This window comes from Magallana gigas, chromosome 9, assembly GCF_963853765.1.
Source record: "Magallana gigas chromosome 9, xbMagGiga1.1, whole genome shotgun sequence".
NCBI classification, from domain to species: Eukaryota; Metazoa; Mollusca; class Bivalvia; order Ostreida; family Ostreidae; genus Magallana; species Magallana gigas.
The window spans coordinates 12,504,287-12,515,594 of NC_088861.1; the positions used below are offsets into that span (position 1 = coordinate 12,504,287).

At 33.1% G+C, this 11,308-nt stretch overlaps 1 protein-coding gene across 2 annotated transcripts in view; it reads right to left on the minus strand.

Annotated features, from left to right (window-relative positions):
• Positions 1-10,594, minus strand: part of LOC136271325 (uncharacterized) — a 10,917-nt gene extending 323 nt beyond the window's left edge. The window contains exons 1-6 of one of the 2 annotated variants that reach the window (XM_066071138.1): positions 10,507-10,594; positions 7,858-8,060; positions 7,567-7,629; positions 4,085-4,165; positions 1,477-1,536; positions 1-1,355 (exon numbers count right to left, since the gene is read on the minus strand). The exon at positions 1-1,355 is cut by the window's left edge and continues 323 nt beyond it. In XM_066071138.1, coding sequence (XP_065927210.1) covers positions 1,210-1,355; positions 1,477-1,536; positions 4,085-4,165; positions 7,567-7,629; positions 7,858-7,957 — 450 coding nt within the window. In that variant the 5' untranslated portion in view covers positions 7,958-8,060; positions 10,507-10,594 and the 3' untranslated portion in view covers positions 1-1,209. The remainder of the gene's footprint in view (positions 1,356-1,476; positions 1,537-4,084; positions 4,166-7,566; positions 7,630-7,857; positions 8,061-10,506) is intronic. The other variant, XR_010709245.1, reaches the window with a different exon arrangement.
• Between the last annotated feature and the right edge of the window lie 714 nt (positions 10,595-11,308).

Below are 11,308 nucleotides of genomic sequence, written 5' to 3' on the forward strand. Positions count from 1 at the left end.
ATATTAGTGTCACCTCTTGAAAAGGGGTTCTATTTAATTCACATCATACCTGTGATCAAACATGATAAACATGCAGAGCCATCAGGCAGCAGAGGAATGTACATTATTAACAACACAAAACATTCCACACGTTACAACAGTAAAGATAGTAATTTATCTCTGAAAATTTTGGACCCAATGAATTTACTAAGATATATTCAGGAACAAATTATATAATGTACTAGAAAATTCCATATATGACAGTCAGTTGAAATGATAATTTTAATGAATAGCATGAAAAGCTTTATTAAGTCAAATAAATTAAGAGATAAGGGTGATAGGTCATAATAAAATTTAAACATGAATTTAAAAAATGATACATATTACTACAATGAAAGTTTAATTAAGATACATTAACTCCTCTCAACTGCAAAGTAAGAGCCGAATAGGGCCAATTGGAGAGTATATTCAGTACCGATCAGACCCAACCTAACAGAAAGTTAACCCCAACTAAACCCTGGGTTTACTTTCTGGGTTGACTCTGGGTTTACTAGAGTTGACCCAGAGTAAACCCAGAGTAAACCCCAGGTAAACCCAGAGTGAACACAGAGAGTAAACCCCGATCAGAAGAATACCCTGAAAGCAGACGCTACATGTGTATTCGGAATATACAAGGGGCAGGAATTACAGGCAGTAGGATGATAAGATAAAATACAGGTCTGTTTTACACTTCAGTGCGTATAGTTGACTCCAAAAGCAATTCTTGAGTAAACCCAAAGTAAACCTCGAGTAAACCCAAAGTAAACCCCGAGTGGACCCAAATTTTCAAAAAGTAAACCCAAAGTAAACCCTGAAAGAAAACCCGGGGTTTAGTTGGGGTTTACTCTGGTGTTAGGTTGGGTCTGATTGGTACTGTATATGCTCTGAAAAAAGAACTTTGTGTGATCCAATATGACCTTGACACTTGACCTAAAAATATCATTCAAGGTCAATGCACACCATTTAATCGTAGGTACTCTGTTAGAGAAATATGAGCCAGATTGGACCAAAGGAGAAAAGAAGTTTTTATACATTAAGTAAACATTAAGATATCTAAGCATGGATATAATACATGTAAAGCACAATAATAATCATTGTCTTCCAGAGGAATATTGAAATATCCCATCCATTATATCATTCCGTTTCCTGCTATTAATTTCATTTGGAGGCTTAGACTGATGGAAATCTCGCTCATGATGATCTTACAAGATTATAGATATGATGTCCAATCCAGAAAGGTACAATTGTGTAATATACAAGAACAACGATGGCAAAGCACACAACCGCTATGACCAGTACAATTATGAAAGTAGTCCAGTTGAATCCATTACGTGGCTCTGTAATAACAAATAAGGCTGCACTGATTAATGTTTGGCACTTCCAAGAGAATTTTAATATACTTACAATAGAATAAAATACTTCCCATGTAACAATTCGTTTACTTTTACATTTACTTACCCATACTTTTTTTGAGTGAATCTGGTATGGGATTGGTGGCATTAGGAGTTGAAGGATCGTCTACAATGAAAAATTATGAAATTAAGTTTCGTTTAGCTAGAAATAAGTCTGAAAGAAGCATTTGGAGTTGTATGGACCATAGATATCGAACAAGGTAGCTCAGTGGTAGAACTCCCTAGAGTTGGTGTCATAATAATTACAACATTCTGAACCCCTCGAAATACTGAGCCTTGGTTCAGAATATTGCTGAAAATATTGAACCGCCTTATGAAATATTAAACCCTGGTTTCAATATATTATGGTCGTGATATATTAAACCCCCCTTTGATTTTGATCGCTTATATTGGAGGGGGGAGGGGGTTCAAAATATCATGGTTGTGAAATATTGAACCTCTCTCTGGTTTTCATTCGCTATTGCTATTGGAGGGGGGGGGGGGGGGGTGGTTAAGATTATTATGGCCCCAATATATTAAACTCTAACCTATGGTTCAAAATATTATAGCTGCGATATATTGAACTCATTATCTGATTTTCATTGCAATTGGAGAGGGGGTTAAAAATATTATGGCCATGATACATTTAACCCCCCCTCCCCATGCACCTATTTCTAATTCTCAATGCAGAGGGGGTTCAAAATATTACAGCTGGGATATACTGAAACCATTCTCTGATTTTCATTGCTATTAAAGAGGGGGTTCAAAATATTATGGCAGCAGTATATTGAACTCCCCACCTTTTTACAATTCTAATCAGGAATCGGAAACAGGAGGGGGGGGGGGGGGGAGGGAGGTTCAATATATCGCGGTCATAATATATTAAAACCAGGGTTCAGTATCATATGGGGGGGGGGGTCAATATTTTGCAGCGAGTTCATAATATTGATATATTGAACCCGGTTTCAATGTTTTGGGGTATCAAAATATTATACAGCAATGGGGTTGATTGGGTCCATTTTCATTAATTGTTTTTATATAAATTAACATGCTCCTTTCCCACTACAAATGGTGTTGTTGCCTTTCTTGATTAGGCAATGTATATAAATTAATAAATCCTGGTAAGGTGACCTAGCTTATGTTGTGTCTAAGGGGTTGAACACTTTTTAAAAAGTGAAGAATGTGGTTGCAGTTACATAGATGGACCGTGGATATTAGCTTGGGTAGTTCAGTGGTAGAGCTCCTGACTAGAGTTAATGGGGTCCTAGGTTCGATTAACAGTCCAGCCATATACTTTCATTGTATTAATACTGTATGCATATTCCTTCCTAGTTTACTTAATGTAAATATTAATCATTCTAAAACATCAGTGCATCAACTTATAAAACCAGACAGACAGACACACAGGGGTAAAACAGTATACCCCTTCTTCCTTGGAGCGGGGGCATAATAAAACTAGAGGTACTGTGAGCAAGCTCACAATTGATACCCCCCGATAAGAAAAAAAATCATAACGCGTGTATTTTTGCTATTATAGAAAAATTGGATGAATCTATTTCACTGTCCATTTTCTATAAATAACAACTGCTCTATTTTTTAAAACTGTTAATGCTAATAGGAGTAAACAAACCAATTTCTATCCTTTAATTCCATTTTATTTTAAGTTAACTGTTAATGCATGAGGACATTTGCATCCTTCCGTTAACAACCATGACTCGAATCAAACAAAATCCACATGTCAAGCAGCCATTTGATATTAAACATTTTGAATTATTGGTATACTGAGCCCGATTTTTTCAACAACAAAAATTCCACACATTTTTTTTCCCAAAAAATTTCATCGAGGCACGCCATTTTTAGACAGACGGGGATGAAAATCTAAAAATAATTTTATGTGGCCTGAGACAAGCAAGCTTTTTGTCAAATGTTAGCTTCTAATATTTCCATTAATACAAGACATGACACAGACAGAATTTAGTATTTTTGAAATAATGACCTTGAACTTCCTCAATTGACATTGGGTCAAGGTCATGACACACGCTTTGGTCATAAGCAATATTTGTGTGAAGTAAGAACATTCAATGCTTCTCAATAAGGAAGATATGGACTGGACACGAATTTTGCACTTTTTCCTGCCAGTGACCTTGACCTTGTCCGAATGACCTTTGGTGAAGGTCATGACACACCCTTAGGTCATAAGCAATCTTTGTGGGAAGTAAAAACTTCCAATGTTTCTCCATAAGAAAGATATGGACACACAAATTTTGCATTTTTTTTCTCTTCTGCCAGTGACCTTGACCTTGTCCGAATGACCTTGGGTCAAGGTCATGACACACCCTTAGGTTATAAGCAATCTTTGTGTGAAGTAAGAACTTCCAATGTTTCTCCATAAGAAAGATATGGACTGGTCACGAATTTTGCATTTTTTCTGCCAGTGACCTTGGTCTTGCCCAAATGACCTTGGGTCAAGGTCATGACACACCCCTAGGTTTTAAGCAATCTTTGTGTGAAGTAAGAATTTCCAATGTTTCTCCATAAGAAAGATATGGACTGGACACGATTGCACAGACAGACGGACGGATAGACAGACGGGCGGACAAGGTGATTCCTATATACCCCAAACTTTGTTTGCGAGGGGTATAATGAAAATGCCTTTACAGTCATTTTGTACTCACTAGTACTGGCCAAGGTTACATGTGGGATATTGGTGGTCGCAGGTTTGGGACTGGTTACACCAGGCAAGCAGTCATCTTTTTCTGTAGAGAAAATAGAAAATCAATCAAGATCTGTCAAAAATTCAGGCAATATTATGTAATAGAGATAGCTTGTAGTGTAGCTGGACTCATGCTTATAGTTTGCTTAGGGCATACAAATCTATTGCAAGCTAATTTAAATTTGAATACTGCCTTAAGGAGGCTGGGTGGTCAACAAATTAACCGTCAGATCTACCTTAAACTTGAGATATGATATTTATGGCCAAAAATTAACATTTTATATATAAACATCTCAATATTATTTTAGGTTTAAAATTTGATCATTTTCTTATATCCTTATACAGAACTCTTCATCTCAAAGAGATAAAAGTAGTCTAAAAATGGCCACAACCTTTGAGTGCTCTCAAAGCTGAAGACTACTTGTAAAAGGCATTATAATTTCATACTTAAAATAAATATGACTGAAATAATGGTGCATTTTATGATTATAAGTACATTCATGAATTATTCATATTTCATCATTAACATCATCATCCTACACTTCATCTATAAGCGATAGTATGTTTTTATAATATTTTCCCGCTTAAACTGAGTATAGCCTTTAATGTGACAGACAAAGGCTAGGCTTCATTTGAGAAAGACCTGTTTTTTAAAGAGACAATTTAACTTATTTATTTATTTGACCAAATTATAACATTTTGGAAGCAATCAGTTGTAGTAAGTGACTATTCTACTTCTGGTGTTCTTCACTTCAATAGATAATTTAAAAGATAGTAATGATATTTTCTGTAAATTGTTATATTTGACTATAATTCTACTTTTTGAGGTTATAATATATTATTTATGAAAGAATGTATCTTATTAAGTATCCCAGTAATTCATTGTTTTGATACCTAAGCTATATTATTTCTTTCTAATATACGTGAAAGGTTAGTTATTGTTACCATATTCAATACTTGTAGTTAGAGAGTACCATTGTCAGAATACTCAGGATTGTGAATTAATTAAACCTTGTTCCATAAACAGGTGATCGTTGCAAAGTTATATTTTTATGTTTATTATATGTATCTTGAAATGATGTAATCTACAAAGGAGCTTCATTGAAATTTTATGTTTTTATTTAATTAAATATCGATATTGATCATGATAAAGAGCATACTTTCATAATTTTGTAAATTGTGTTCAAGGGCAGTAACTCTTCTTGACCCGGAAAGTATGATGCATTATATAATAATCAGAGTTATCCTTCTTTACAAATAGTTTGATAGTAAACTCTGAGCAGTAATGTATTTCTGAATATATATTTGAATACGGTTGTATTTTTTTATGCTGAAACTTATTGTAAACATTGATCATTTTATGCTGACATCTGTTAATTATATTACAGGGTTGAATCTTTTAATCCCTATATCTGAATAAATGAAGAACTCTTAAGTGGACTTGTTTATGTTTGGGACAACCCACAATCACATCTCTTTGGGTTGTCTGTTTTAAAATATATATTAGACAAGAAATACTTGACAAATGGTTGTTTTTAAAACAGCTAAGTATCGAGAACCTGCAAAGGTGGACCCTCATAATTTGGTTGAGTGTACAAAATTCACCAAAACAGTAACTAAGGTAAACATATTTTTTACAAAAGTCACCAATGTATATAAATTGCAAAATTTTATACTACAACTTCAATGACTATCATTTTCCTGGTAATCATATTAATAAAATGTATAATTTAATTTATACTTGAATATTGTATTGGCAAGAACTAAATCAACTAAACATTGAACTAGTGACCATCCCAACTGGCCCCGCTTAAATATCGTACAACACTGGATAAAAAGCTTTTCAGACGATTCTGCTAAACCTTTTTAGTTGGCATATAACTTTATTTAAAGCTCATTACCCCTTTCCTAAAGGCGTTCATTTGGTTTAATCTGAGCAAGCCAATGCGCGGGGGTGTTAAGGAAGCATATGGATTCTGAGTTACATGTAATTTCGTGAAATCACAAATCTTAGTTATTATGTACATATTCAATTATCTAAGCAACGAAACGTAGACCAAAAGCAAATAAAAAAACTGAAGTCAAATTTTTTTTCAGAAATTAGTTTCAACCCACTTTGTATTACGTAGATTTACACATTGGTGACGTCATGACTAAAAGTTGAATGTCGTGTGAATTTGATCGGAAAGCATTGTAAACATATTCAAAATATAACTAATCTAAGAACTCTAATAAAATATTGTGGTGTGATTTATTAATTGAGAATGGAACATAAGAATACTGGGAGAGATAATAGTTTTATCAATCATTCGCTAGAAGGTATGTAAATTTGCTTTTATTTCTCGGCCAGGCTTTCCTCTGTCGTTGTTTACGATATAAAAATCCGACTAGAACAACACTACCCGACATATATTGAACTTGGAATTTTATATGTATCGTTAGTTTGATCAATGCTTAAATTGAAAAGTGCTGCTAGAATCCCATGTTGTGTGTTGTTGTAATGCAACTTGCCGTTTTCCGTACAAACTTTATTAAAGTTGGGAAGATTTTACGAGAACCGGATGAATAACTATTGAATTAAGAAAAACATAGGATTCTAGCAGCAGTTTTGATTAAACTGAGATGTTTTGCCTTCACTTGGTATGTTTATTTTATTTTGGAAACTGCGGGGTAGTGTTGTTCTATCTCATTTTATGTTAAGGAATATACGTAAGCTATTTATAGTTGTCACGTGATAATGCACCAATGTGGCAGTAATGTACTACCCGATTTTATTGCACTGACATCTATTTCAAAGGATAATACTAAGTTTTTGATCGTATTTAAAATAGTTATTTAATTTCACGATTTTGAATATAACAGTCAAAATAAGATGCTAAATTGCCCATATGCATGCTTCCTTAACACCCCCGCGTGGGAAAGAAGTTATGGGCTAAAATGAATTATAAAAATATCTGCTATGACCTTCACATTTGACCTTAAAAGACCATGAAACTTTGTTCAAAGTCATATAACATCCTTTACCCCAAAGCTCTTTTTTATGGAATGTATGGACCAGATAGGGCCAAGAGAAGAGTACATTTACTTTGAAAAAGTTTTATGAGTGGTCAGATATGACCTTGACCATTGTTCAAGAAACTTCAATCAAGGTCACTGCACATCCTCTGACCAAAGGCACTCTGTGGGTGAAGTGTGAGCCAGATTGGATTATGGAGAGAGAATATATGATCACCGATTTTTTACCTTAAAACTCAAAACTTGGTTTAAGGTTACTGCAAACCCTTTACCCAAAGGTACTCTGTGGGTGAAGTTTGAGCTAGACGGAGCCAAAAGGGGGGGATATGCTCTAAACAAGTGATCTCAGACAGACAGACGGACAGACCGGCTGATCACTATAGGTAACCTGCAAAGTGGGGTCCTGGTAAATTTAGATATATTCCTTACCATAGCACTGAGCCAAAAAGTCATTTGATCCTTTAGTCTTTGTTATTAAAATGCACTGGTCATCTATGTATACAAAAAAAAAAAATCACAAAATTAAACCTAGGATGATATGATTTTGATGATTTAAAAAAACCTTTTCTGTACGTTAATAATTTTTTTTTAATTTAGGCCTAATGTTTAATTTTGATTCAAAAGCACAGTTTGTTCAAAAAGGGATATGTTGTTATTGACAGTATTACAAATGTGTCTTTATTACACCATTAGAGTAATAATAACAAATAGTACACAAACCTTTTAAAAGAATGGAGAGACTTGTTGAATTAATAATACAGGTAAAACGAAATTCAGTATTATTTTCAATTAATGGAAAACATCTTCCAATGTAAGGCATCGGACACTGAGTATTTTGTCGCCGAATCTCACACAATGCTCCAGAGACTGAAAGGACCAGTCACATTTCTTAATTGTGAATGGAAATTTCCACAGTTAACCTCCTGTAAACAAGAAATAGTACCAATATTTCAAAGAATTAGCAATTATGCTAAATCATATGTCTACTAAAAATATGTTATAGTTGTATGCATGTGCACACTTTAATTACCAATATATTTGCGTGGGTGAGTTAAGGCAATGTACAAAAATATGCACATAAAACTTGATGAATAAAGAATCATTTGAAATTCAATGTTTTATTTTTTACCTTCAGTAAAATTTTCTGTGTAAGGAAGTGTTATTGACAATTATAAGTATTGTTGTCATGACTTTTGCATGAATGAACTTTCGTTCAAATACGTACATCACCTTATATTTACATCTACCAAGCATTATTCCATCTATTTATTACGGAAACTTGTAGTTAATTCATAGCTCTATAGAAACAGCCAGACTGAAATCTACACGCCCCGTTTATCGATTGGTCAAAATCTACAGTGGCTGAAACTGACAAGAAACTGACAGGACTGAAATTGACACGCCCTGTTTATCAATTGGTCAAAACCTACAGCGACCTAAGAAAAAACATGGACTGCACAAAATAATCATGATGATGTCAGACTCAAAGTATCACAGGAGACGAATTTGCTGGTTCTTTTAGCTAATGTACTTACGTATATTAACAGTAATTTAATGAATTTTACTTACTTTTCATAATCAACTTACTAATTACATATAATAAAAGAAAGATGTTAATATAAACAATAAAATGCTTTCTTTAATGATTCATGTGGTTTATGAAAGTAGCGATCATTGCAAAAAATTTTTACATAACCTGCATATAAATTCTATATATTAATTGAATCAGAAACTTATATGACATTGTATTAATTTTCTTTAAACTGAAATTGGATTATAAAAGATTACAGCTAAGGTAAATCTCTGACTATACATCCTTTAATTATATTAGTGACACATATATATTCAATGAGGTACAGGTATGCTCTTTTCATTTAACCTCGGAGGATATACGGTATCATACATTAATTGTATCTTACATATTGGCCATGCATGGTCTGCAATGATGGGAGGCGGCATTCTATAATTATAATAAAAAATTTAGTTCAGTTTTTCTGTTATTCAGATTCTTTATTTGTATGGTACATTCATATTTTGAAATTTTAAAAGATATACATGTATTAATATATGAATTGAGGGGTTTGCCAATGTCTTAATTTTGATTTAATCACTCCAGACAATGATAGCATGTAATTTTACTAAGCTAGTGGAAGTAAACAATCAAAGTACTGAAAGTACTGAAAAGCGCTAACCTAGCTTGGTTCTAAGAAAATTTACTGTGTGCAAGCGTAGGCGGAAATGAGCCTTATTGAAATTTTGGTTTATGTTTAATGAATATCAGTTTAAAGTATCGAAGGCCAGATTTCTTTAAATATACTAGTATGTTACTTTCTGAAGATGATGTGAATTAAAGCTGAACACGACTTGTATATGGATACTTGCCTGAAAAAAGATATGTTAAAATCACAAATTATACCTTTTGAACAGTAATTTATCACAGTTTTTGACATTTTCTTGCAAAGAATCGATTTCATTTTTCTATATTTTAGCTTCTGAATACGCACTATATTTTTTCATCACTGCGTAGCATCCCGTGCTGATGTACGTAAGCCCCGCAAACCAATCGTATCTACTCGGCCATTTCCGTCACCCAGATAACTGGTTCCCTATACCTCTTACCAGTTTAAATGATGTATATTTCTGCTCATAGAGGGCAGTTATTCCTTGCACCGGAAATAGAAGTCTAACGACAATAAAGCGCTGAGCTATGCTTAGCGCTTTAAAAAGGAATTGCTTTTTGCAATAATACTTATATTTTAAACAGATCTGACTAGTAAAATAACTAAACATGTTTGCGTAATAAATCTAACCACCTACCTACCCATCCACCATCAAATTTGGGTAGGATATATCAAACATATAATTTTATTATGCTTGCCCCATGATCTAAAACTGGATTTTGAAGCAATCTGCTATGACCTTAATATTTGACTTTGAAACTTATTTCAAGGTCACTGCACACCCTTTACCTAATAGCTCTGTTAAATTGATATGGCTAAGGAGAGAAGGAAAGAGAAGTTATGCTCTAGACAAGTAATCTCAGACAGACAGATGGACAACAAACGGATAAATGAATTATGATACTGATGATACTATACGTTGCTTGCGGGGGGAGGGGGGGGGGCTATTTATAAACAAATATTATATATATATATATATATATATATATATATATATATATATATATATATATATATATATATATATAAATATATATAAAAAAAGAAGTGTCCCCATTTTTCTATTATATCAATTTCTGATTCATAACCCTTAATAAACACATACAAAAGTTCATCTACATGACATAATCTAAGTATACTGTCATGACAGTCCTGAATAAAACCCCCTATAATTTAATTTTGCATGTACCTGCAGTCCTTGTTTGCCATAGTCAAAGGATTTTCCTGCAGCATAAGGCAAACACTGCAGCACCAGTAAAGTAACAAGTAGTTGACCTAAAAATTAAAGAAATTTATCAAATGATAACACTGATGACTCGATCTGATTACTTAATATTTCTCAAAATTTATAATGCTAAAATTTGTGAAATTTAAACAGTAAAATGCTTTCTTTGATTATTCATGGGAGTTATGAAGGTAGTGATTATTGCAGAAAAAATGTACAAAACCCGCATTAGCAGGTTATCTATTTTTTTCTGCAAAGTCGTCACCTTCATATCTCGCATGAATCACCAAAGAAAGCATTTTATTGTTTAAATTTCACAAATGTTAGCAATATAAATTTTGAGAAAAATTATGTTAAAAATACTGTTCATTTTTATTCATGATATCTACCATAAATCAGGATGCCTTCAAAATAATAATTTCGAAAATTATTATAGTTTTGTCATGAGAGGATTTTCCTTAATATTCTTTGTTTAATTTTGCACCACTTCCTTATTTAATAGTTAAAAGATAATTTTACAGACATTTCTGAGTTTTCATGTGTATCTGAAAGCTCATTTTTTTCATAACATATATGTATTGTCAAACCTTTGGAAGGATTTTTGAGAAGAAGATAATTAGGATGCCCTGTGACCTTTTTAGATTAATTAATAGCTTGTAACTCAGGTGAGCAGCTGAAAATCAACTCAAATGCTAAAATAAAAATCTCTAATGGCACCACCTGTAAATTGTGTACGTTAATTAATGCCAGAAACAAAATTTATTAA